General features: G+C 42.1%; 3 protein-coding genes across 3 annotated transcripts; 1 reads left to right on the top strand and 2 right to left on the bottom strand.

The window, feature by feature from the left end:
* Positions 1-5,661: 5,661 nt before the first annotated feature.
* On the bottom strand, positions 5,662-10,745 carry LOC125316077 (small cysteine and glycine repeat-containing protein 2-like). The gene is made up of 2 exons (XM_048283117.1): positions 10,678-10,745; positions 5,662-5,978 (listed from the first exon to the last, which is right to left on the bottom strand). Exons 1-2 carry the CDS (start codon positions 10,697-10,699, stop codon positions 5,704-5,706), a joined length of 297 nt encoding a protein of 98 aa, XP_048139074.1. The 5' UTR covers positions 10,700-10,745; the 3' UTR covers positions 5,662-5,703.
* Positions 10,746-20,495: 9,750 nt separating this feature from the next.
* Positions 20,496-22,094, top strand: LOC115749615 (transcription factor MYB53-like). Its single transcript, XM_030686506.2, has 3 exons — positions 20,496-20,767; positions 20,857-20,986; positions 21,079-22,094. Exons 1-3 carry the CDS (start codon positions 20,641-20,643, stop codon positions 21,884-21,886), a joined length of 1,065 nt encoding a protein of 354 aa, XP_030542366.1. The 5' UTR covers positions 20,496-20,640; the 3' UTR covers positions 21,887-22,094.
* Positions 22,095-25,842: 3,748 nt separating this feature from the next.
* On the bottom strand, positions 25,843-26,580 carry LOC115749573 (60S ribosomal protein L27a-3). Its single transcript, XM_030686450.2, has one exon. The coding sequence runs from the start codon at positions 26,500-26,502 to the stop codon at positions 26,062-26,064; it is 441 nt and encodes a 146-aa protein (XP_030542310.1). The 5' UTR covers positions 26,503-26,580; the 3' UTR covers positions 25,843-26,061.
* Positions 26,581-26,864: the final 284 nt, after the last annotated feature.

The following is a 26,864-nucleotide window of genomic DNA, read 5'->3' on the forward strand; positions in this document are numbered from 1 at the left end:
GCTAATTGAATCGATCAAGGGTGAGTGGATGCATCTGCGCACACATGCTATATATAATCTTTGGTTATTACAATCAGGAACATTGTCTTCATAAGAATTTCAAAATTTAGACACATGGCATCAGTCTGATACGATCAATACAAACAGTAAGAATTACACCGTCAAACGCACGCACCCACATACACACACAAAAGTATATAGGTCTAGTTATTTAGCAAAGTAACATTGTTTCGCGAGCAGCATAAGCATACCACTAACAACTTCTAACAGCCGCCGCCGCCTCCGCCTCCTCCGCCGCCACCTCCGGAGGCGGCACTAGCAGATGCGATGACAGCCGTTGTTGCAGCAGAAGATCCCCACGTCGGACGCTTGGTTCCCTGCTTCTTGCCACCTCCAAAGCAGAAGCACCCCATGATTTATCGAGTTACACAGAAACGTCGCAGCTTGCAAGTTTCGACCGTCGCCCAAAGCAAAAAACCCTATTGCCTATTTTTGTGTTTCGACATGAGTTTCTCCAAGCTAATGCCATATATATATATGGCGACGCCTGCTATAAAAGATGAGGAATAATCAAATTTCTCCGAAATGGTCTTTGTCATGGATAATCAGACTAGAAAGTTCATGGAATGTTATGCTTATGCCCCTGAGATTCATCGTAATAACACGTATGGGCTTTGTCTAGTCCTCGCGGACGCGTATGGATCAAGTTCGGACCGAGACAAGTCGACATATTTCCTCTGACTGATTCTCGCTGGAAAAGGAAAGGTCGTTGCTCTGATGTCGGTTCAAATGTCACGTTCTGGTTTGCCCAAGTCCTGCATTTTGAACCCTAAAAGAAGTTCAATCAACGTATGTGAAATTTGAATATTCTTCTGTTTAAAAAGTCCGAAGATGGGGTCTCGAAGTCTAATATTCCGAGTTTATGGCCACGTAGTGAATGCTGGCTGGATCTTACGACCTAAGTTGTACGGAGGATGTTTATAATAAAAATCGAGTTTAAGATGGAGGTACCATTACCAGATTAAGACAGACATATGTGAGTGGTTGCTGAACTTTAAAATTCGTTCAAAAAAGGGTCAATTTGATTTATTATAAGAATTGGGATGCTCTAAAGTTAATTTTCTCTTAATAGAGATAGTATTACTACTTTAAGATCTAAATATTGACATCAAGTAAATTTGACGGCTTCTTTCCCTTTGTTGCCCCCTCTCTACAACTACCGATATGGGGTCGAGCTAGGCTCGCGATGCCAGATACATCACCAAGCCTAGGACTAGCGATAGCCCAGGCCCGGCCCCGCTAGACTAAGGCAACGAAAGCAGGAGGGTCATGACCCCACGACCCCTCCTGTCCTCGGGGAGGAGATCGAGGCCTCACCAGCCACAAGCAGCTTCAGAGCTGGTGTCGCCCAAGGCTAGGTCGGGGCATCAGGATTGAAGCAACCTCAATTCTCGGATATTAAAAGCTTATTATTGGCCAATTAGTGCCTTGTGGGTGGTAATGTGCCATTCGGAATTGGTATTGAAGGCTAAAACCTCGTTAGGAGTTCTTGTTGTAAAAACTTAACACGGTATTGTATTTTAGATGAATGTTTTGTACATATTTATCCCTCTTTACAGCTTCTATTTATAAGAAGTTAAGGATATAAACAAATCAACAATAAATCAGAAAAATCAAAGAGTGATTGCAAGAGATTCGCTGAATATCGGGAGCGATCGCTAAATATCGAAAATGATTGCCAGAGATCTACTGAATATTAGATTTCAGATTTGATATCCTTTGACACTTGTGATAGCCCAAGAAAAGAAATGACATTCGAAAAACATTATATCATTGACAAAGAAAAGAAGGGAAGATTATGCATCTTCTTTTGTAATCAAATGTCTTTGAACGAGCAACTCAAAATGAAGCCAACGGAGAGGGACATTTGTTTCTTCACATCTAGTGCATCAGAATGATGGTGAAATATGACAAAAAAAAATGGTTTTTTAGACACAAGATTTCTGAATGACATTAACTTTTACGAGGACGAGGTTGATCTGATTATTGTTTGCTTATCGTGCATCAATCTCTGTCGTCCCATCATGTCTTATAAACAATATGTAATGAGGAGTTTTATATCTGTAATCAGCGGATCAAGTTTATTGAACACGGACCTTACATATTAACAATTAGATGAGCAGTCCAGGTTAGAGTTGCGGCAACATGGGATGAAGATGCATGGAAATTGTCATTGTCAGATGGATTGAGCTTCAGCAATCATTTTTGTGGGCTTCCAAGACGAAATGACGAAGAACTTGCTGTAATGTTTTGCACTCCAGAGATGCTTCTATTTACAGTTTGAACTTTGATGTGCTCAGCCTGTCTAAAAAGATCGGCAAGTGATTTGGCCAGGGTTGTGACCCTCCGCAGCGGCGGCATTGCCGTGACATCGCATTGGCGACGGCCACTGCGATGGCGGTGGCAACCTAGTTGCATCGCGGATTTGAGATTTGGGAGACCATAACCTGACCCACATATTCACTTTGCTTGAGCTCGACGAGGGATGGCGGGGCCTCACCCTGCTCGGCTTAATCTGAAGGCTTCAAACTAAATCTCAAGCTTGGAAATTTGCTTGTTACAATTGTTTCACCTTATGATGCCACTAGCATTAAAAGGAAAAATCCTCTCATGTTATTTTTCTCGTGTACAATCGAGGAAATTATTTAAATACTCGCCCTGCATGAAAGTAGAAAACTCACATTTCGCTACAACAAATATTGTGCACAACAGTGAACTCCCTCGTGAAGAGCAAAAACGATTCGGCACATGAACGGTTAGCAACCGCCGCAGCCGCCACCACCACATGCACCTCCACCACCACCTCCACCACCACCTCCACCACAAGCGCCACCGCCGCAGGTACTAGAATAAATAGTGGCCACAACAGCTGTGCCTACGACGGCCCCCGCAACAAAAGCCGTCCCATCATCCCTGCCACCGCTCTTCATGGTAGCTCCGGCTTCATAAGTGGGTGGCCGGGCAGCCGTCGCGGTGGGTTGATTCGTCTTAGGACCTCCACAGCAAAAACTGCCCATGACCTGGATCTCAAGTCGTTTTGGCGGGTTACATTGAAACTGATACAATAGCACGAATCGGTTCATGGCTCTCTCTCTCTCTCTCTCTCTCTCTCCCATTTATAGCCGTCGCGTCCCCCAAAGTGGGACGAACTAATTTCTTTCGTGGAAACAACTCGTCGTTAAGAAGAGTAGAGGGAGAATGTTTGGGTTGTTTCCATCACCAACTTCATCATAAATATCTGCACGATTATTTTTTTTTTCCGGTCTGGTTCAACGCGCTACGTACCAACTTGGTCATAAATATGACTTTTTCATTTTTGTCTGATTCCACGCACTATATGCCGTGTGCAAATTACGATTTTTTTTTAATCTAGTTCTACGCACTACATGCGCCATGCAGATTACGAAACCCTGCCATCTCTTCACGCGTCCGCACCTCACTTTCCTCGAAGGTGGGGATTCCAACCCTCCACCTCCTTCTTCTCAAATGAAAAGAGCGGCTATGGGGGCAATCCCCCAATGATTAATATTTGCACAACTTTTTTTTTTTTTTTTTGGTCGGAATATTTGCACAACTTGACTAAGTGAAAACTCGTGAAGATTCTCTGAACTGATGAATCCTTACGAAGGAACTTAAATACTCGTATGGATCTAAACAGTCGGATCAAGATTGCCCTCATTAATCCGTTGATTGAGCAAGAAAACTGTGTTCTTGCATCTCCGGAGGAGTTGTGCTTTTCTGTCATCTGTGACATACATCCATGGAATATTCCAGCTTTAATGGGTACGTAAGTTTGGGCTGTCCTATTTTCCAAACTTTGCTTAATGTAGTCTCTAGACCACCCCATTCCAGAAAATTATGAATTTTCCGGGCTATCCACGTCAATTACCATTTTTTTTCTTTTGCCATCAATTACACAACAATATCAATTATATTTCATTTATTGATGTATCCAGCCAAAATAGGGAAAAGTGTCCAAAAAATCCTAAACTTTTTGCATTGGTACTAATTCGCTCCTAAACCTTTCATTTATGTCAATTTGATCCTAAAACTTTTGGACTTGTGTCAATTGAGTCCATCCGGCCAATCTTGACTAGAAATAACCGACGTACACATCGACCATCCTATGTGGCATCACCGACAAGGGCATGCGGCCCTCGCGTAGAGTAGGGAAGCCCATTGCGGCCCTCTATCCAAAAAACAGAAAAAAAAAAAAAAGTAAAGAAAAATCAAAAAACATTTTTAAAAAATATCAATGAAAGTTTTAAAAATATTTAAAAATGTACATGTCGGCGCCAAAGACCACATACGACGACCGGCGTCTACGTCAGCAATTTTTTATCAAAATTGGTCGGATGGACTCAATTAGTACAAATGTAAAAGTTTTAGGACTAAATCAACACAATTGAAAGGTTTATGACTAAATTGGTAACTATGCAAAAGGGTTGGGACTTTTTTGGACACTTTCCCCAACCATAACTTATATTCCCTATGTGTGATTTTAGTCAACAAGAATGCATTCAGCTGATGCTACAACCTATGTTACATAACAAAATTAACCTAACCATCATCAAGGAGAACAAATAATATCCCCAGCACCACCAGATGCAACTGCCGCGTTATCTTGGATGGCAACGATAGGTCCTGGCATTTCCTTCTCATCTCCACAGTTAAGACACCACCCTTTGGCAAGCAAGTTCTTGTAGAAAGCAACAAACCTGTTTGTAAAGCTGTTACCGGAGTCAACTGTTGATTGGTGGCTGGCTCTGAATGTGTATCTTTATTTAGTGAATATCTCAGGGAAGAAACCTCACGATGAACGCAATTTTGAGGCAGCCTATAGTGATTACTTTTCAAAATCGGCTGAAACGACTATATTGATAAACCGTTAAAAGGCTTAGGATTAATTTGTCAAACTGAAAAACTTTAGAACTGAATTAATGGCCATTTAATAGATTTAAGATTTTTTAGACAATTATTTAATTAATAATTCTACTAATTAAATTTATCAAGTAAAAATACACCAACCGACTCGAATTGATCTCTCAGCTCTCGCTTATTCTCTTGCATCGGCCGGATAAGTCAGCCCCACCAAATTGCAATGTGGCTTTTGCCACATTAAGAGCTTCAACTACCAATTTTTCCCTTCTCTCGACGAGCCTTCCAAGAATATCCGGTACAAAGTTTCTATGTTAGCCGATGATTTTGAGTATCGTAGGAGAACGGACTCCTAGTCCCTCGCTAAACGTTGCATTAAAGAAAGGAAGCCGCTAGCTTGACAGTTTGATAGTACTGTTATTATTTCTAACTCCACGATTTTTCAATTAATAAGTGCTTTATACAAAACATGCGGTAATGGTATGTAGATTAACGATTAAAAATAATTAACAGAACTATCAAGCTATTAGGAAAGCATTTTCCTTAAAGAAAAGATTAAATATTGTCCTCTGATGGTAGAGTCAGTGTTACGATATTGTATACCGGAACCAAAAACGGAATTGCACTTGCTCTGATCTTATTTTTGGACACTCCAACCATTACATGCATATTCGTCCTGCGTAAAGACTAAAGAGTATTTTGACAAAAAAAAAAGACTAAAGAGTATACAACACACGTGCCGATTTCGGCAACGAACAGAAAAATTCAGCCACCACAACCGCCGCCGCACCCACCACCGCAGCCTCCTCCACCACCACAAGCTCCTCCGCCGGAACCACCGCAAGCGCCTCCATCAGTACTGTAAATAATCGTGGCCACAGCAGCAGTGGCTGCTACTGCAACGCCTGCACCAGCAAGAACAGCCATGCCGCCGTCGCGGTCGGCAGCGCCGCTCTTTCCGGCAGATCCGCCATAATAAATAGGTCGTCGTCGACTGGGGGTCGCAGCGGGTAGCATCGTTCTCTTCGTCTTCTCACGACCTCTACAGAAAAAACAGCCCATGACTATAATTAGATCTCGCGTCGTTCAATTCGCCGATGGAAAGAACAAGGCGGTACGAGTATCTTCACGGCTCTGTCTCAAATTCGATTCATGGTTTTATAGTCGTCGCGTCGCCGAAAGTTGACGAACCAATAGGCTTCCGTCGAAGCAATGTGAATTAAGAAAAGTCATAACTATTCCAACTTGACCAAGTCAAAAGTCATCGAAGATCATTAGTCAACGGATAAGTTCGGATGCTCCGCGTCCTATCCGCAAAACATTCAATCATATGATCTGATAAATGCGTAGGAATCTGGACTCGCCGAAAACCGTGGGCTATGATTTTTTTTTTTTTCGGTCCAAGGGCTATGATGGGTTGACTTGGAAGAAAAATATAGACAGGTCGGCTGTCTAGGCTATCAGTGATTTATTCCCACATTTAGGTTATAAAAAAAAAAATCCCCACCTTTTAAATTATTCTACCCCAAAACTAGACTATTTACCAAAAAACTATTAAACCTATTTTAATTGTGTCAATTCAATCATAAATTTTTTTTTTGTTAATTGATTCATAAATACTTTATATTTTAATCACTTACGTTCAAGTGTTTCCCAATTCTAGATTATGCACCCAATGCCTACCCAATGCCCACAATATTTAATAACTCAACTTGATGGACTTGACGCGATGAACAAACCTCTGCAAGCTCTAGCCTCTCGTCGTCTCTTGAGCTCTTGTTCTCTTACCCTATCTTCACAAAGGTCTTTGCTCCTTCTCATGGGATATGTAAAGAAGACAAGAAAACATCATCATTAGATTTCTTCTTGAAAAAATTTCATGAAGATATCTTACCTTTCGATTCCCACGTTCACCATAATCCATGGAGAATCTAATGATGATGGATGGTGGATGGGCACCCACAAGCAATAAAGAAAAGAAATGGACGTGCACTCTTTGACCTTCACTTTTCTCTTGTCGGCCAAGTGATAAAAAGCTAGCAAAGAGACAAGAGCATAAAGGCAAAAAGACAAATGGAGCCCCATCTTCATTGAGCATGAACTTCTTTAATGTTACGATTTCCATACCCTTCATTCTTTCTGTCTGAAAACAAATCTTCTAATTTTGCTTGTCATCTCGCGTGAAGAGAAAGGATGCGCGTGGATTGAGTAGTAAATACTCCATGTGTGTTAGGTCTCGCAAATGGGCTCATACTGGAGACACAATTTTAACAAAAACGATGCACTTGCTTATAGATTCCAAGACTCATTAGACTATCGGCTCAAAATTAAGGCATCTTCAAGAGTTGCATGCACCAATGTTTCTTCTTCTTGTTTTCAATCTCGATATTGAATTTCTTCTTTGGGGCTCTACAATCTCATCTCAATTAGCCTTTTTTTTTTTTTTTGCAATCCCAGCAAATTATTTCACCACAAGGTATCGATTTGCTTCTCCCTCTAGATTTCAATCTATCAATGTACTAGTTCTATCCTTATGGATTGATTCTCGCTTTACCTTCAGTATATAATACAACGCTCAAAGATTCACTTAATTTTCTTTTGTGAATGAGCTTGCTAAGAATCAGATCTCGGATTTGCTGAAACTTTAACCTTTTTTTACTAGACTAATTGGTTATTGTCATAGCTGCACTCAACTTTCAAGTGGAGAAGATAACAAAATTAAAGCTTTACCTAGTATTTGATTTTCATTGAACTTAACTGAGCTGTGATCGCATCGAATTCATTGATATTATCTGTCCCAAAAGCACATTCATTCATCTTCAAATTAAAAAGACAACGCATCGAATAAACCTTGTTTGATGTAGAAGGCTTCTCATATATGTTGGACAATGCCCTCATCAGGTTTTTCGTTGTCCTCTCATTAGCAATTTTAAGGGCAACCCTCCATGCCAACGTGAGACCGATCACACCCAAAGCTTGCCGATCTAACAATTCTCAATCTCCTTGCTTGATTGAATATGGTTTCTCTCTCGACAGAAGCCGATGCAAATTCTTCTACATTTTCCAAAAACCAAATTCTTTGCCATCGAGCTGATCAATCTTCACCTTCCCTTCATTCATGTTCGTTGATCCCACTATTTCGCCGAATCAAGCATTGATGCTAGTTGTTAGGAACTCGGATCTTTGAAGAGAAAAATAGAGAAGAAGACTAGAATTTTTACGTGGAAAATTAGATGAGCAGTCCAGGTTAGATTTGCAATATCATGAGATGAAGATGGAAATTGCTAGCGTTAGATGGATTGAGATCTGGGGAACAGTAATCTCTGCCATATCTCTATTTCTCTCTCTCACATACACACACGGACGGAGGACGGAAGCTGTCCGCTTTGCCTGAGCTGGACGAGGGGATGGCGGAGCCTCGCCGTGCTCGGCTCAAAATGAAGGCTTCAAACTAAATCTCAAGCTTCGAAATTTACTTGCGGCAATTGTTACACTTTATGATGCCACTGGCATTGAAAGGATGAATCCTCTCATATGATTACACTTGCTTTTACGTTATTTAATTCATGTACAATCGCTTGAGATTATTTAAATAGTCGACCTCCATGAAAGTATAAAAGTTACATTTCACAACGACGAATATATTCTGCACAACAGTGAAGAGCAAAAACGATGCGGGTTATGAACGGTTAGCAACCGCCACCGCCGCCACAACCTCCGCCGCCGCCGCCGCCGCCGCCACAACCTCCACCGCCGCCGCCGTATGCTCCTCCACCTCCACCACAAGTTCCTCCACCACCACAAGTGCCGCCGCCACCGCCGGTACTAGAATAAATAGTGGCCACAGCAGCTGTGGCTGCTACAGCGACGCCCGCACCAGCAATAACAGTCATCCCATCATCCCTGCCGCCTCTCTTTCTGGCCACTCCGCCTTGATGAGTGGGTGGCCGGGCAGCCGTGGCGGTGGGTTGATTGGCTTTCGTCTTCTCACGACCTCCAAAGCAAAAACAGCCCATGACCTGAATGAATCTCAAGTCGTTTTTGCAGGTTAGAATGAAAATGATCCAATGGCACGAGTCTGTTCAGGCCTGTCTCTCTCTCGATCGATCGATTCCATTTATAGCCGTCGCATCGCCCAAAGTTGACGAACTAATTACTTCGTGGAAACTACTTGTCATTAAGAAGAGTCTGAGGGAGAATGTTGGGTTGTCTCCATTACCAACTTTCTCATCAATATCTGCACGACTTGACCAAGTGAAAACTCATGATGATTCTCTGAACTGTTGAATTCTTCCTTACGAAGGAAACTCGTATTGATCCCAACCGTCAGATCAAGAACGTCCTTATTAATCAATCCGTTTCCGATATATATATATATATATATATACCAAACCTGCGTACGTTGGCCGCAGGTTTGGGCATAAGTTGATATTTTCATTTGTTTTTTGCTCGGTCAACGGATTAATAGGACCGTTTCGTGTCCTGTTTTCCAAACTTTGCTTGTGTAGTCTCTAGACCATCCCGTTCTAGAAAATTATAAACAGTTCAATTGTCCGTGCTGCCATCGATTTCTCCTTTTGCATCAATTACACTATGATATTGATTATATTTCATTTATTGATATGTAACCCATCTATCCGGTCAAAAAAATTGTCCAAAAAATCCTAAACATTTTATATTTATGCTAATTCGGCCCCTCGGTCTCACCACCCAAGGGAGGGAATTTTTTTTATCTGCAAGAGTAGTTTGCGGGCGAGTGATTGCGATATCGAGGCAAGCATCCCACTGCAAAATGCTGCGATACCTTTGGTGGTGACGGTGATGGCGATGGCCAAGCACTTGCAATAGGTGCGGCCAGCACATGCAGAAGTCGACAAGGGCAAGCAGCTTCGCCAATTCCGCTGCTCGTGATCGCATGCCGGCATTCAGGAAGAAGATGAACAAAAAATAAAAGAAAAGGCAAAAAATAAAAAAAAATAAAGAATTTGAAAATTTACTAAAATAGTATTAAAATTTCCCCGTTAGCAGCGGTCGGTCAAAGTTAATCAGATGGATTGAGTTGGCACAAATATAAAAAATTTAGTATTAAATTGACAAAATTAAAAGATTTATGACTGAATTGGAAAAAATACAATAGCTATAGGACTTTTTTTTTACAATTTTCCTTATATATATATAGTCGACAATAATATATTCAGTTGATGCTACATCCTACGTTATACAACAAAATTAACGTAACCATCATCAAAGGTGTTAAAGATATTTAAGATATCTTCTGGCGATATATAGAATATTCCCTCTGATTTGATTATATAAACCCAAGGGAGTTCGGCTTCACACAGAGGCCATCGCCGAGGATCATCTTGACGGATTTTTACCGTGTAATCTTGAAGGCCGTGCGTGTCGCTTGGTTCCAGATGAGCGGAATGCCATGAAGTCCACACCTGCCGGTTTCGGCAATGAACAGAAAGATTCAGCCACCACAACTGCCGCCGCACCCTCCTCCGCAACCTCCTCCACCACCACAAGCTCCTCCGCCAGAACCACCGCACGAACCGCCATCAGTACTGTAAATAATCTCAGCCGCAGCAGCAGTGGCTGCTACCGCAATGCCGGCACCAGCAAGAACAGCCATGTCGCCGTCTCTTTCGGCGGCAGCGCAGCTCTTTTCAGTAGATCTGCCGTGATAAACGGGTTGCCGTCGAGCGGGTACCTTCGTTCTCTGCGTCTTCTCGTGACCTCTACAGCGAAAACAGCCCATGACTATAATCAGATTTCACGTCGTTCCAATCGCCAATAAAAAAGACAACGGCGGCACGAGCATCTTCGTGGCTCCGTCGCAACTCTATTCATGTTTTTATAGTCGTCGCGTTCGCCGAAAGTTGACGAACCAATAGGCTTCCGTCGAAGCAATGTGAATTAAGAAAAGCCATAACTATTCCAACTTGACCAAGTCAAAAGTAATCGAAGATCCTTGGTCAACGGATTAGTTCGGATTCTTCTTCTCATTTTATGGTCGCCTCACCGTGGGTGGGCCCGTGGCTCCGCCGCCGCCGTCACAATGGGCCCATCCTAACTTTAAAATTAGGGTGCGCCAAGTAGGCGTCAAACTCCAGACCCAAAAAGAACAAAAAAAAAAGAGTAAGCGTCACATTAATCCAACTTGAATATTACCCATAAAAAGAATGATAATAACAACAAAATTTCCGGATGTTATTATTTTCTCGAATTTATCCCAACTTTTAGGTTATAAAAAAAATCCCCACCTTTTAAATTATTCTACCCCTAAAACTAGATTAATCACCAAAAAATTGTTAAACCTATTGTAATTATGTCAATTCAATCACAACTCTTTTTTTTTTTTGGTTAATCGAATCATAAATATTTTGTATTTGTGTCAATTTTGACTAGAAATCACCGACATGGATGCCAGCTATTTTACGTGGAACGGCCGACACCGACGTTGATAATTTTTCAATAATATTTTAATATATATTCATGCTTTATTTTCTTTTATTTTATTTTTTATTTTTTCTTCCCTTCTTCCTTTAGCTAGTCGTCGGACCTCAAGGATCAGTCACAAGTAATAAAAAAAAAAACACAGAGCAAACTCGCCAAAAGCTTCCCCTATGCCCAGCAGGATTACAACAAAACGTAGTATAGTCCCATTAGAGGTTACGCAAGGTATAATCAACATAATTATCTTACATCGCTGCAACATTAAGGTCATCACTACACATCATTGGAGCATCGACATCTGCATAATCTACAATCAACAATCAAAATTGAAAATGAGAAATCGTCCCATCCATCCACTTTTGACCGCTAATCTCATGTTAGAGACATTACTCATATTATTGTCCAAGGAGGGCTAACCACTTGAGACTTGTGGAGTCAAAAAAGACTTGCGTGTGTTTTTGTCTTTTTGGCACTATATATTTTTGTTACATACATTAAATCCATGAAAGAAAAAAGTGTTAATACTATCAAAATCTCCAAACCGGTACATCCGTGTCACATTTAACTCAAATTAATTTTTGTGTCACAAAAATTCTCAAATTGATACATCTATGCCACATTTATCTCAAACTCATGTCACATATAACCCATATTGTGGTAAATTTGAGATTTCTTTAATGTAAATGTCTCATGAGTGCACTAGTTTCTTATGGCACGGATGTACCGGTTTGAGAGTTTTTGTGAGATAAAAATTAGTTTTGATAAATGTGGCAAGGGTACACCAATTTGGGAAAAATGTGGCACAATCATTGTATTTACGGAATTTTTGTAATACAAAAATTAACTTAGGACTCTATCACTTCTCAACCGGCTTCTACTTGGGCGTCTAATTGTTTACTACATTGGCGTAACCGACCATGGCATGATTTTATGAGATGGGCAAAGACACCTCTCGGTGGCCCCTCTTTTGCTCACACGATTGCAAGGTTTGCTCTTGGTGGCCTCTGTCATATTATCTGGACCACGAGAAATGATATTCTTTTCCGGAATAAGCAACTCTTTCTTCCGGCAATGATCTTCCACCTAATTAAACTTGTCAAGGATAAAGCGTTATCTTTGGGATGCATTCGAGATCATCCGCGCAACGGACGTATTTCGAATAACCGGGGGCTATCTTCTGCTATTTTTCAAATGCCCCCTTAACAAACTTCTCACCGCTGCATCAATGCTACCGATCGCTGTACCCTACTTCTAGCACCCGATTGCTGCCTTGTTGAACTCTGCTGTTGGCGTTCTGCTTACTTGTTGCTGCTGGGTTTTATTGTTGGTTACTTGTGCTGCTGGGTTTTGGTACTATATCCACTGTTGCTGCTTCCTTGGACTCCGCTTTGCCCCCCTGTGTAGTCGATGCTGCCCTGTGGGGTCCTAGTTCTTGGGGCTGTTCTTGTTGCTTTTTTTCGTCTTTTTGTTTACCTTCCCTCCCCCTCTCCCCCTCTTGTTTTCTTTTTGCTTCCCTGTTTGTTTTTCTAGGCTTCCCCACCCCCGTTATGGTGGTGCTTCTGCTGTCTTGCTTCCCTTTTGGCCTTCTTTTGGTCTCTTTTACTTTTTCTTGTTTCCTTTTGCTTGTATCCATCCTCGCTCCCGCTGGTGTTTGGTTTTGCTAGGCTGGCGCCTTGGCTCATTATCTACACCGGGTGGTCCTCCAATTTGCTCTGCTGCTGTTTATCAGATGCTCTTTCTGATTCGCCTTGGTTCCTCTTTCACCCGCTGGACTTCTTCTGCGCCATCCCGTGTCCAGCCACGCTACTTATTGGATCTTCTTGATCTCCCTTGTTCTTCTTTGTCTATATTTTTATTTTTCTTCTTGCTGGTTGGTCTGTACATTTGCCCCCCCCTCTGTTTTGGGGTTTTTTCAGGGCTCGGTTGCCCCCTTTTTTCCCGGCTTTGGGTGTTCTCGGACCCGTGTTTGTGCTGTACTCTCCGGTCTCACACGTTGCATCTCTCCATTGAGTCCTCTACTGACTTCCGGGTGCTGTGCCTTTGCGGGTCTCTTGCTATTCTTCGGGTGGCCTTCACGGATGCTGCTCCTTCCTCGCGCTAGCTGCAACTTGCGTGGATTTTATGTTGTTGCAGTTTGCTTCTCAAGTCAATCATGGGACTCTCCTTCTCTGTTGCTGCCGATCCATTGCTCGTTCGTCCGGGAGGCGCCTTTTCTCCTCCTCCCACCCTTGTCCTTTAGTTATCTGTTAGCTTTAGGTGTTTGGCCGCTTGTTTGGCCTTCATCCACTAGCTTGTTAGCGGATCTACTACTTTTTTCTCTAGGTGTATTTTGCGACCGGTTCACCAGTGAACTCTCCATGTCACACTATGTGTCATGTTAAGTTCATGGTTTTTGTGACCGGTTTCTTTTGTATCTAGCTTTTGGAAGATCAATACATACTTACCTTACCAAAAAAAAAAAAAAATTAACTTAGGATAAATATTGCACGGATATACCAGTTTGGAATTCTATATGGTATTAACTTAAAAAAAAGTTAGTCACATCTTGTAAATATTTTCGGAAAATGGCGAAATGAGTTTCGTCCTCTATGAATGAGCAACACGTATAAGAATTGGACTAAGCAACTGATGTTGTTTCTCTCCTACTTTTAGTCATGTGGAGTGTTTGTGGCTTTATTCCTTATGCTACAACCATTGCACCTTTAACAATCTTCCAAGAGGAATCTCCAAAATTAGTTTTGTATCCAATGTTGTCTTATTGACCTATAGAGATCAGATTTCTCTTACAAACTGACATCTTACAGCTTTCATTTATACCCGTTGGCAATCTTTATGTGAACATCACCCTTTCTCATAATATTCAATGTTCATCATTAGCAATATGAAACTATTACAAACTTTTAGTAACAAAATTGTGCATTATTTCTCAACACAAAGTAGAGTGAAAAGATGCACTTGATTCTAGATTCCAAGACTCATTGGACTGTTAGCTCAAAATTAAGGCATCATTGTCATTGTCAAGCATCTCTTCAAGAGTTGCATTCACCAATTTTTCTTCTTCTTGTTTTCAATCTCGATATTGAATTTCTTCTTTGGGGCTCTGCAATCTCATCTCAAATGGCATTTCTTTTTGCAATTCCAGCAAATTATTTAACCATGAGGTATCGATTTGCTTCTCTCTCTAGATTTCAATCTATCAATGTATTGGTTCTGTCCTTATTGATTGCTTCTCCCTTTACCTTCAGTATATAAGACAACGCTCAAAGATTGAATTGACTTTCTTTTGTCAATATCCTTGCTAAGAATCAAAACTCTCATTTGTTGAAACTTCAGCACTTTTTTACTAGACGAATTGCTCATTGTCACAACCGCACTCAACTCTCAAAGTAGAGAACATAACAAAATTAAAGCTTTACCCAAGATCTGATTTTCATTGAACTCAACTAAGCTGTAATCGCATTAAATTTATTGATGTGATGCGTCACAGAAGCACATTCGTCCATCTTCAGATTGAAAAGACGACACATCGGATAAACCTTGTTTGATGCAGAAGGCTTCTCGTATATGTTGGATAATGCCCTCATCATGTTTGACGTTATCCTCTCATTGGCAATGTTAAAGGCAACGCTCCATGCCAACGTGAGACCAATCACACCCAAAGCTTTGCCGATCTAACAATTCTCGGTCTCCTTGCTTGATTGGATATGGTTTCTCTCCCGACAGAAGCCGATGCGAATTCTTCTAATACAGCAGATTTCTGATCTATATCTTCCAGAAACCAAATTCTTTACCATCGAGCCGATCAATCTTCACCTTCCCTTCATCCATGCACGTTGATCCCACTATTTAGCCGAATCAAGCACCGATGCTAATTGTGAGGAACGCAGATCTTTGAAGAGAAAAACAGAGAAGAAAACACGAATTTTTACGTGGAAAATCCTTTCCAAAATCAGAAAGGGAAAACTCACGGTTCCCCACTAGGCAATCTCTTCACTAGTAGTATCGGAGGTACAAGTTTCAGGGTTTACAACTACAAAAGATATCACCCTAGTATGTAGCATGAGTCTAGGGCATACACAAGTAGGATGAAAAATTACATGTGTGCTATTAGTAGCAGTAAAGATCTTTTTTTTTCTCCGCTTTGGCAGACTCCATTCACTCCATCATTCTAGGAGATTATGAGTCGAAGATTCCAACCGCGCACACGATCAAGAAGGAAATGTTGATGGGCTGGCGACAAACCAACCCATTATAGAGACTCCGAGTCCAAAGACTAAAAATCACAACATAGCAGTACGTGTCTCTAAATACGTCGCCTGAGCATAAACGTGGGCCTTTTGTAAATTTTCAACCGCAAGCCCAAGCCACTTTAATTACTAGATCCATTCCAATATTGCTTTTCTTGACCAAGTTTCTTATACGGGAACCACTCAAATATGATTAATAAAAAATTATGAACGACATTATCTTGATTTCTTAATTAAATTCAAAAATTGACGATATAAACTCACGACAACTTCATTCATGGGTCTCGTCAAAATAATAACTATAACTTCGCTATATGACTGTAAGACACAACAATCAATGTCCATTCGTAGTTTCGCATCATATTATCACGTTCCCCTACAACACTCATCGAGATAAGAACTTGAAAACTAAATTAAACAAGGACGTTTTTTTTCTCTAATCAAGAGGATAGGTTTCTCTGTAAACATAGATTGCTTCGTTATACTCATAAGCCGGATGATACATAGCTGCGGGATAATTTTGCGCCGTATTATTGCCTTTCCACGGATGTGATGCAAAGCGAAAGTTTAGTATCTGGAGGCTAAATTAAACAAAGACGTTTCCCTTGAATTAGGGCTACACGGTGGTGGTGTCAAATCATATTGTTAACATCAATTTGGAGACATGAGATAATCCTCTACCCTGCTTTATCATCTTTTACGATTGAGGGTTCTTCTTCTCAAGGCACCCTAATTGCCACTTTTGACTTGAAAAAGAGAGCTGATGATAGGGGTTGATTTGGTGTCGGGACATGAGTTCATGGGGGACCAAGGAATCTCGAAGCACATCTCCAACCAAACTCACATTTAAGACGGATTGAGACGAATTAAATCCATCATAATCTCTGCAATTTAACTGATAATTAGGAAAATCAACGACATTTTCACAAGAGAATAACGGGGTATGGGGAAGTGCGTTTGACTTTGATCATGAGGATATGTTGACCGGGGACAATAATCTGAGAGAACAACCTTATATATGCAGGCCACTGTCTCGGACTCCGGCTCAATCTTATTGAGTTCATAGGGTTAACACATCCTGCTACACAAGACGAAGCAAATGCCGTTGTTATCATACTTCGGAATTCATCAATTTTTACAGTTTTACTTGCTATTCTTTTCTTTTTCTTTCCCCTTTCTTTTTTTGGTCGTAAAGAAAAAGACAAGGACACAACTTTGCATTATCATTTTCCTTAATCATGTGCCCCTGGTAAACGTGACCAATTACATGTTCTTTGCCAAAAGGCACGCTGTCTTCAGACAATATCATGACATCTACTATTTGCCTACACATCATTGAAAGGAAAAATTGTCAAAAAAGTCCTAAACCTATTACACTTTTGCCAATTCTGTCATAAACTTTTTAATTTTTCCAATTCAGTCATAAACCTTTTTACATTTGTGACAATTCAATCCTAAACATTTTTTTTGTGTCAATTCAATCAGAAACCTATTGCGTTTGTACCAATTCAATCCATCCGGTCAACTTTGGACAACCGACGCTAAAGTAGATAATCTTTAGTAATATTTTAATATTTTTTTGAATTTTTTTCTTTTCTTTCTTTTTCCTTTCTTCTACCTCCAGTCGGTAGCTAGCAATCGGCCGGATCTTGAGGCTAACAAGGTTGACCTCGCCGGCCTCAAGCGAGGCTCGTCTCCACTAGCCACTAGCAAGGGCAAGCCTCATCGCCCTTAAGCGAGGCTTGGCCTCGCTGGCCGATGGTGAGGGCGAGCCTCGCCGGCGCAAGGCGAGGTCGTGCCTTACCATGGCTAGGCGAGGTTCGCCCTCGCCCGCCCCTAGCGAGGGCGAGCCTCACCTAGGCTAGAATCGGGGCTACGTCACGACTCGCCCAGCGCCGACAAGGGCGAGCCTCAATCTCCGGGTCGATCCCTCCCGCGACCGGTTAGAGGTAGAAGAAAAATGAAAAAAAAAGGAAAGAGAAAGGAAAAAAAATAAAACTAAAAAATAATTCAAAAAATCTTAAAAAATTATTAAAAATTATTCACATCAACTCCGATCGGCATTCACATAAGTGCCAATCGGCCAAACTTGATCAGAGCACAAAAAAAGGGGTTTAGGACTAAATTGGCATAAATGCAAAATGTTTAGGATTAAATCGGTAAAATTTAAAAGTTTGGAATTGAATTAGCATAAATATAAAAGGTTTAAGATTGAATTAGTAAAAGTGCAATAGGTTTAGAACTTTTTTTTGACAATTTTCCCTATCATTGGAGCACCGACATCTGCATCAACGATCAACAATTAAAATTGAAAATACGAAACGTCCCATCCATCAACTTTGGACCACTAATCCCATGTTGGAGACATTACTCATGTCATTTTCCAAAGAGGGTACCTACTTGTAACATTACTCATATTATGTACATGAAATCTGTGAATTGAAAAAGGTTTACACTATCAATAATCTCAAATTGGTATACCCATCCACACTTAAACCAAATTAAAGAGCTCTTGTGAGGCGCCCCCGAGGTTATATACATAGTAGGTTGCCTTCTCTCTGGCGATGTCACAAAAACTCTCAGCCAGTTTATCGGTGCCGCATCACATATATCCCATATTATGGTAAATCTAGTATTCTTTGGAGGGTAAATATGGCAAGAATGTATCGGTTTGGGATAAATGTGGCACGAATGTACCAATTCCGTAGTTTTTGTGACGTAAAAAATAAATTTAGGGAAAATGTGGTGAGGGTGCACCAATTTGAGATAAAAGTGATACTAATGTACCAGTGTGGGAGCCTTCGTGACATAAAAATTAATTTAGGACACATATATATCACGGATGTACCAAATCGAGATTTTTTATGGTATTAACGGAAAAAACAAAAAGTTGGCAGCATCTTTTAAAGACTTTCAGAAAATGACATTAAAGGGCCAGATGGATTTCATCCTCCAACATTGTAGAAAAGTTACGCAATCACTTGAACGAGCAACCACGCCTAAGAATTGGATTAAATTTGAAGCACGTGTTCCGACTATTCTATGGCGATTGTACAAGGTACATTCGTGGATACCCCATTTCGAGTTCATATCTCACTTCCGGACCCAATAATCAATGATGCAGACAATTTACTACCTTTGATGAGCTAGAACTGATGCAAACGGTGTCTTCCTCTCTATTCCCTTCAATGGCTTTACAGTCTTCCAAGCTTTTCCTCTTCCTCTTCCTCTTTAATGGCCTGAACAGCCCCCGCCCATATCCTGTTGTCTTCCCACGCGCATAACCCTGTTCCTTAGTTCCACAGACCGGCCGAGGCCCGAGCCTCGCTCTTCGGCCGAAACTCTCGCCAAACGATCTGATCATCTCCCTTCCGAGGAAGATGTCGCTGGAGCTCGCTCCCCGCGAAGAATTGTTGTAGCGTCTTGAGATGTTTGCTCTGATTGGTAAATTCCTGTACAAGAAAATGATGAATGAGCAATGCTATCCTCAATCTGCTCCTCGAGGCTTGACATCTGCTGTTGTCCCAAACCCTGTAGTATATGCACCAAAATACTAGTACTTATGTACCAATATGAGTTAGGCAAACTATTCGGGCACGTGATAGGGATAGAGAAATGATTCAGCGATTTATAGTTGATCGGCTCCGATTTGTTGCCTACTCCACTAGCCGAGACCATTCGGAAGTTATGCCTAATCCACCATACTCGATCGAATCCTCGTAAGAGGGTTAGTTTACAATTGAGCCAACTCTCTTTACACGGCCATTATTTATGGATGGAAGTCGAACGGAATGTATTTTTTGCGTCAACGCTGCAAGCAAGTTTAGGGTATTGGACAGACAAAAAGAAAATTAGAATACTAATGTACCATTGGATTAGGAATTCAGGAACTTTTTTGTGAAACTATCTCTGGAAAATATTGGTGCCAAAGTTCATGCACTTCGTACAGTTATTGCTGCAAGGCAAAGATTTGAAAGATGATGCTACTTTTAGAAAGCTCTCAGAAAAGGGGAGAGAGGATTGACCCAATAAAGATGAGGCTTTTGTCAAGAGCAATTTGCAGAATAGGGGTAAGGTTCCAAATGATTACACTGGTGGGTTGCTTCCACATGCGGTATGCACACCCCAATTAAGGAAAATCAAAGCAACGTACAAGGAAAAAAAAAAATCAAACCAAGAAAAAATTTTATTATCTTGTATTCGATTTATTTGATTGGCATCTCGGGTCAAATTTTGCATACATAATTAAGATCACCTTCCCGATCAAATCTTATTGAACACGTTCGTCTCTAAAACAATTACAGGCAATTGACCTATTCATGACTTGTGTCGTCGCACATAGTAGGATGGTTTGGCTCTTCATGACGCGATTATCGCTACCTATAGAAAAGTCAAGATCGAGGTATCTTTGCGATGTGAATGCACAAGAGCTGCAGAAACTAATGCTTCAATGAAGGATGAGGTAGACATTAACTCTTTTAAGTGGTAGCTGTTGAGTAGTTTGTGATTCATAAGTGGACCAAAAGAATTGCTTCGAAAGAGCCCACGTTGCTTTCTGATAAGGAACCAATCTTAGCAGCAGAAGCCAATCCCCACCTCTCTGCTACTTCTCTCCAGCATTCATGGGACAAAACCTGTCCTCCTACTCGTAATCAAGTACTAAGCAGCAAGTACTCACTCTTATGTAGTTGTCTCACATGTTTCACGCTCTCTGTCTCTGTCTCTGTCTCTCTCTCTCTCTCAGGAACAGAGATGTCTTCAAAACTAATCCATTCTCAATGCAAAAGAAGTATCAGATTTGCGTAAAACTCACTTGATTGCCTTCACCAAATTGCTTGGCTCTCTCTCTCTCCCCACACACACAAACACCAACTTGAGGTATGAGCATGATTAGCAACTGTTCACTTTAAATCCCCATCAGAAAACTTCACTTCCCACCCACTGACCACCCCCATCTTCCCCTTTCTCTCATATTCCTCAGGCACTCTCAATTCAAATGGCACGTACCTCGTGTAATAACAAACTGAGGAAAGGGTTATGGTCGCCTGATGAAGACGAGAAGCTGTTCAGTTACATAGCCAGACACGGGGTGGGTTGCTGGAGTTCGGTTCCGAAACTAGCCGGTGAAACTCCACCTTCGAACTCTTGGGCATCTGTGATCTTCTGACGAACACTTGAATGCTGAAAATGCAACTGTTTTATCCTTTTGCAGGTTTGCAGAGATGTGGGAAGAGTTGCAGATTGAGGTGGATCAACTATTTAAGGCCTGACCTGAAGAGAGGCATGTTTTCACAGCAAGAGGAGGATCTCATCATCACTCTTCATGCAGTTCTAGGAAACAGGTACCGACACTGGCAAGTTACAATTCTTCAGCACAAGAAGAAGACAATGTACAATTGCCACTTTCATATTTGAACCCCTTCATTATATACAGGTGGGCTCAAATTGCCACACAATTGCCTGGACGAACCGATAACGAGATAAAGAATTTCTGGAACTCGTATGTGAGGAAGAAGCTGATGAAACAAGGTATTGACCCGGTTACCCACAAGCCACTTAGAGAATTAAAAGGCAAGCCTGAGAATTGCGTAGAGAATGAGGCCACGCAAGCACTGCAGGAGTTCGAGGGAAGTCTAGGTATATCTAGCCTAATAGCAAAAGAACCAGCATTTCCTATGGATGGGATGCATGGTGGACCAATGGAATCATCAATTGGAGAGGTCTGCCAGAACAGGGCACTCTTTGATCCATCATCCTCCTTAGAATTCCATACTGCTATCAACCCCGTTCGCTACAGTGTCAAATCGAGATCGGTCGATCCAGGATACTTTGGGATGAATGCCGCTCCGTTCTCATCAGTGTCGAACCCAATGGAATTTGATCACGGGAACAAGAACACAGCTGACAACCTGGTTTCTAGAATAAGCTGTTTGTTCTTCCACGAAGCAAAGAAATATTGCAGCAACAGCTCAAACAACATCAGCAACGACACCGAGTCTCGGCTGAACACTGTGGTGAAGAACGAAGATTTACCCTGGGCCGATGACAGGGAGTTGGACCCTCTGCATCAGTTTCAGGCAAACGTGACAGGGTCTGAAGAACTCACGTCAATTTCATGGCCAGAGGAATGCCTTGTTGCTCACTCTGCAGTAGATTTCCATAGCGCCGATCACCCCTCAATGTCACTGTCCGATGATCAAATTATACAGGCACATTTCGATAACTTCCAAGAGCCGATATGAACACGTCAGTTCATGTCCGCTACAGGGTATTCTTCCTATACTGTAGCATTCTAGATGATGTGTCGTTTTTTCCAAGCATTGTGAGATATATGTCGTGCCCCTAAATCGCGACGGAGTTGCCATAGTATTTTCTCTGTTCCTTCCTCGCTAATTTCTTTGATGAGTGTAACTTTCAGGTCTTTACCTTTCTGCACTTACGTGAGGCATCTAACGGTTAGGGTGCTATTGTCATGGTGGTTGCTTTCGAACTTGTCTGGCAATCAACTTTCATCATGCCAGGGCAACTTCCATGATGATATTCCGAATCATGATTTTTCACTACAGTTTCACTATTCAGGACTTTCCATAAGAATATTATCTGCCGACGCATACCCCTGAACCAATGAAAGCTTAAAAATGGGAAGGTTCTCATCCAAAATCTTGCACTTTACGCATAAAATGCGTTCGAGTCCTAAGCCATTCAATTTGTAAAATAGAGCTCCAAATCATTTTCATTAAGTGTAACAACATCCTTTGGGCATAGGACCGCGTCTTTAGTGTGTCGAAATCGCATACGCAGCAGCATACGCAGCAGTCGTCGAACGAAGCTTTGTTGTACTAACTTGAAATGCCATTGCCCTTTCGACAGGGGTTGAGATTTATTGCATCGATTGAAAGAAGTAATGCTCAATAAGAATGTTCACAAATGTTAAGACTCTGATGTACTGATCTCCTCAAAAGTTGACACAACCTTTCAGTGATCTCCAAGAAAACCTTACCATCTGTACAGATTGGGACATATGCCGGAGTTTCTCCAGTAATCAAGCCAACGAACCCCATCGAAAGGGAAAATTTAATTATACTGACAAGGATTTCAAGCTTAAAGTAATCATGTAAAACTAGAGCAGCCTCACATTCACTCCAAATCACCTTCCTTCGAATGAACTTCCCCAACGATATGACTCAAAAACACATGCCCTAACATATGGCTGCGTTTGGAAATCACCTTCCTAATGGGCTTTGGGTGTCCAAAGCCCCTTGGACGAAATTTTTGGTGTTTGGCAATTTTTTTTTAAGCAGCCTTGGCCCAAAGTGAGCCTTCAAAAGGCTGAAAGCCTAAGGTAACTTCATGGCTACCTTTTTTTTTCAGCATTCTCGGCAAGCAACAGCACCAAGGATTAGTGATTTTTTTGAATTTTCAATAGCACTTTTATGCTTGGCAGTTTGACGCAAAGCACTGTTTGGCTTATCTACGAGCAAGAAGTCCGCATTTTCTGGTTTGGCAGATCCAACATTGAGTCCGATTTAATCCAGAAGCGAAACTTTTCGGAGAGATTGAAGGGAAAGCGCGAGACTGGGTCAAGGAAGATGATGAACCGCGAACACAAAGGAAAAAACCAAGGAAAGGATAGAAGAAATCAAAATGACTCATTTTGATTTAGTTTGTCCACATCACCTTCCAGTCGTGCCAAGTTGGCGTTGAAACGGGGAAATTTTCGGCCAAAATTAGTTGAAAATGTTACATTGACAAATCATCAACGAATTTACCACATCACCTTCTGATCGTGCCAAGTCGGCAATGGCGAAGTCCGAGGTGTTCGATGGCAACACGGCGACGAGGGCCGCAAGGTCCACCAAGCCGAAGGAACCGCAAAGGCCGGTCGGGGTCATGGCCGACGACGAGGACTGCAGCGTCAAGTCCATCGACCACGCCCGGGAGGCCTTGCTCGGGATACGAGCCGAGGGCGAGGCGGAGGAGGTCGTCCTTCTCCCCGACAACGATGGCGTGCATCGAGGAGTACTGGTGTCCGATCTCCAAGGAATTGATGAGGGACCCCGTGATTGGCGCCACGGGACAAGTGAGAAAGTCTTTGCCTTTTTCGCCTTTGTGATACCGATTTTGAGCGATTTGGTTCTTTGAGATTTTTTGCTGTCTAGATAATGAAGCGAAGAGAATGTTGCGTTCGGTTTTGAAATTTTCCTGTTGGATGTTGATTTCAAGGTCTCCTGAAGACCGAATTGCTTCGATTATGATGCTTCTTTGCTCATGAAGTTCCCATTTTCCTCTTCTTTCCCTTCTTTTTACTGCCGCGAGAAGGGGTTGATGGAGCTTTCGAGTGGCGGATTCTTCCGAGTAATTGGCGATTCCGTTTCTTGTTTTCGTGACCCGAGTCATAGAGTTGTTCCTTCCTTTCTTGAATCTTGTTATGCATGGTGAATTGAAGATAAGAAGAACTGTGGAGGTTTCGATTAGGAGGACTGGAAATTGGCGATTCTTCATCAAGTCCTACAAATGAAGTGGAACTTCATCATCCCCTCCCCTTCTGATCACCATGCGTTCTGCACTTCGCCCTATTAATGGAACCACGATGTTCATGTTTTGGCTTCTTATTGGGTTGAGGTTAACAATCTTTGAACTAGGGTGCCTAATGCGGCGGGCGCGCATAATATCATCTTCTTGCTGTGTCAACATTGGTTCTCATAACAGAAGGTAGATTCCACCACCTTTTGTTTTAGTCGATGGCTTTTTCTCTCAACGGTCGAAGAATTTATCCTCACTTTTATCCGGTAGGCGAGGATCGGGGCTTGTGAGGTCGACCAAGCGGCGGCAAGGTCGAGCCCCGCCATGGCCGGACAAGGCTCGACCTCGCCAACCGCTCCTCCGGGTGATCGCCGGACGGGCTGGAGGTAGGGGAGGGGTTGGGGAAGGAAAAAGAAAAAGAAAAAAAATAAAAATTATACAAAAATCATAAAAAAAAAATATTAAAATACTCTGCCAATGGCATTTGTGAATTTATGCACTTTTTAATTACAGTTTACCAAACAGCTTTTGTATTTCACCAAATCCTTTCGGACCAAAGGTATTTGCATTTTCTCAAAGGCTTTCTCCAAAAGCCTTTCCAAACGCAGCCATAGAGAGATTAGTCAGTGTCCTTTCATATTGTAGAGACTTCGTGGCAAAAAAGTTTCCAAGCCAGCGTATATAAATCTCAATGGTGTCGCCAAGGAATTATGAAAGATGCTGGCAAGTTTGGTAAAACTAAAAACCAAAGGAACTCTAGGAACCAGGAGGAGGGGCTGATTAACATGAGGAGGACCTGTAGAGGTTCGTCAAAGCCATTAGCTATTGTTGGATGACAAACAGACAGTGGCACATACAGAAAAACTTCGAAAAAGTGCGTGTCGGTCGAAGAATCAACTAACGCACATGAGGTAACTCTAGACGAAAATACCTAAAGAAGTTGGTTGTGGAGTTCAGTGCGAAAGTAAAGGCGTGTAGCTGTCGATGATCGACATGGAAGCACACGATACCAGAACACACGATATAGCTCCAGAGTTCTCAGCTGATTGGTCTCTTTTGCATAGACTTGGCCTTAGCGCTCAACTCCTCCACGATCCAGGCGTTTATCATTCTAACTAAGCTTTGCCTAACCGTTCAAGTCATAGGAGAAGCATGTGCCATAGCGAGTGCAGCGCCCTTTGCAACTCGACAATGTCACGATGAGCATGTGAGGATTGGCATTTCTAGGTACTCTCTAACAAACACATACCATAAGTTTTACCTGGTATTTCACAGCAAGTACAACACGGGATTTGTGCGATACAGGAAAGTATTTCCATAAGAACATCTTTTGACCAAATCTGTCTGAACTATTTACATTGAGGAAGCATCACGCGGGAATGATCACCCTGACTTTGCTAACCAGGGTAACTCGCAAGCTAGTGGCCAGCAGTTGCAATTCGTCCAATGCAACAACAGTTACCAACTTCCAAACGATTAATCACCCACAATTTTCATAAAATGCTCAAATTACTTCAGTCTTAAGCTCAGGCTTTTCTCAGATATGATGGCGGATTTCACACAAGTGAAGTTCGCACGACAAGCGAGATGAGGAGCTGAGCTGCGACCCCGGATTGTCCTAATGATTCCTCAAAAGACAGACAATAACAATGGAGCAAAACTTGGAACACCAACGAAACGAAAAAGTTACTATTTGCCTCCACAAAACAGATCAAACCACTGACCAAGAAAGACACCCTGCTCAACATTTATCAGCATTCGACAAGCAACGTGACAATAACGCTCCATTCTCATCTGATACAACTATTCCCCCCCAAAAAAAATGACACAACTTCAGTAAACAAAACCAACAAAATTAGCACTACAAAGAAGAAAAGGAACAAACTTGATTCACCTAAGCAGTGAGCACAACGGCACCACCAGCCTCCTTAATCTTCTTCTCCGCGATCTTCGAGACCAGCTTCGCCTTCACCACGACCGGCTGCTTCTCCAGCAACACTCCCTTGCCCAAAACCTTGAAGTAACCGTACTGGGTCACGTCGATCACGGGCACCTTGTCCTTCGAGGCCTTGTCCTTCACGTCCTGAGGAACGAGAGACCAGAGCTTCTCGACGTTGACGATGGGGCAGTAGAACTTGTTGCGGAGCTTATGGAAGTATCGCATGCCGACCTTGCCGAAGTAGCCCGGGTGGTACTTGTCGAAGAGGATGCGATGATGGTGCATCCCTCCGGCATTCCCGCGGCCGCCGGGGTGCTTCCGGTGCTTCCCGATGCGGCCGTGACCGGCGCTCACGTGGCCGCGCTTCTTCCGGTTCTTCTTGAATCGGGTCGTCATTTTCCTCTGAGAACAAAGGTTGAGGACGAGAGCGACGGCGTGGGTGTGTGCCGATGTGCGCGAGAAGCGAGAAACAAGAGACGGGAGCTAGGGTTTTTGAGGAGTCTGAGGATGAGGATTGTTGGAGTGGGTCCCAATTTACTGTTTTGCCCTTGAAAGAATGATGGGCCTTGCATGATGATATTGGGCTTGTGGAATTTCTCCAATAGGTTGATTTATCTTACGTTGGCCCATATTTTATGCTAATTTTTTCTCAACATAATCAAATTACACCGATTTCGACCACAAAAAAAAAAAAAAAAATCAAATTACACCGATGATGACACGATCCACATAATCAAAAAGTTGAGGCTGTTATTTGA

This window comes from Rhodamnia argentea, chromosome 7, assembly GCF_020921035.1.
Source record: "Rhodamnia argentea isolate NSW1041297 chromosome 7, ASM2092103v1, whole genome shotgun sequence".
NCBI classification, from domain to species: domain Eukaryota; kingdom Viridiplantae; phylum Streptophyta; class Magnoliopsida; order Myrtales; family Myrtaceae; genus Rhodamnia; species Rhodamnia argentea.

Coding starts and splice junctions, on each gene's coding strand:
- LOC125316077 (XM_048283117.1), bottom strand. CDS start 10,699: ATGGGCTGTTTTCGCTGTAGAG. Junction 5,979..10,677: donor GGGCTGTTTTCGCTGTAGAG/GTCACGAGAAGA, acceptor TTTTCTGTAGAG/GTCGTGAGAAGACGAAGAGA.
- LOC115749615 (XM_030686506.2), top strand. CDS start 20,641: ATGGCACGTACCTCGTGTAATAACAAACTGAGGAAAGGGTTATGGTCG. Junction 20,768..20,856: donor TTCGGTTCCGAAACTAGCCG/GTGAAACTCCAC, acceptor ATCCTTTTGCAG/GTTTGCAGAGATGTGGGAAG. Junction 20,987..21,078: donor CATGCAGTTCTAGGAAACAG/GTACCGACACTG, acceptor CATTATATACAG/GTGGGCTCAAATTGCCACAC.
- LOC115749573 (XM_030686450.2), bottom strand. CDS start 26,502: ATGACGACCCGATTCAAGAAGAACCGGAAGAAGCGCGGCCACGTGAGC.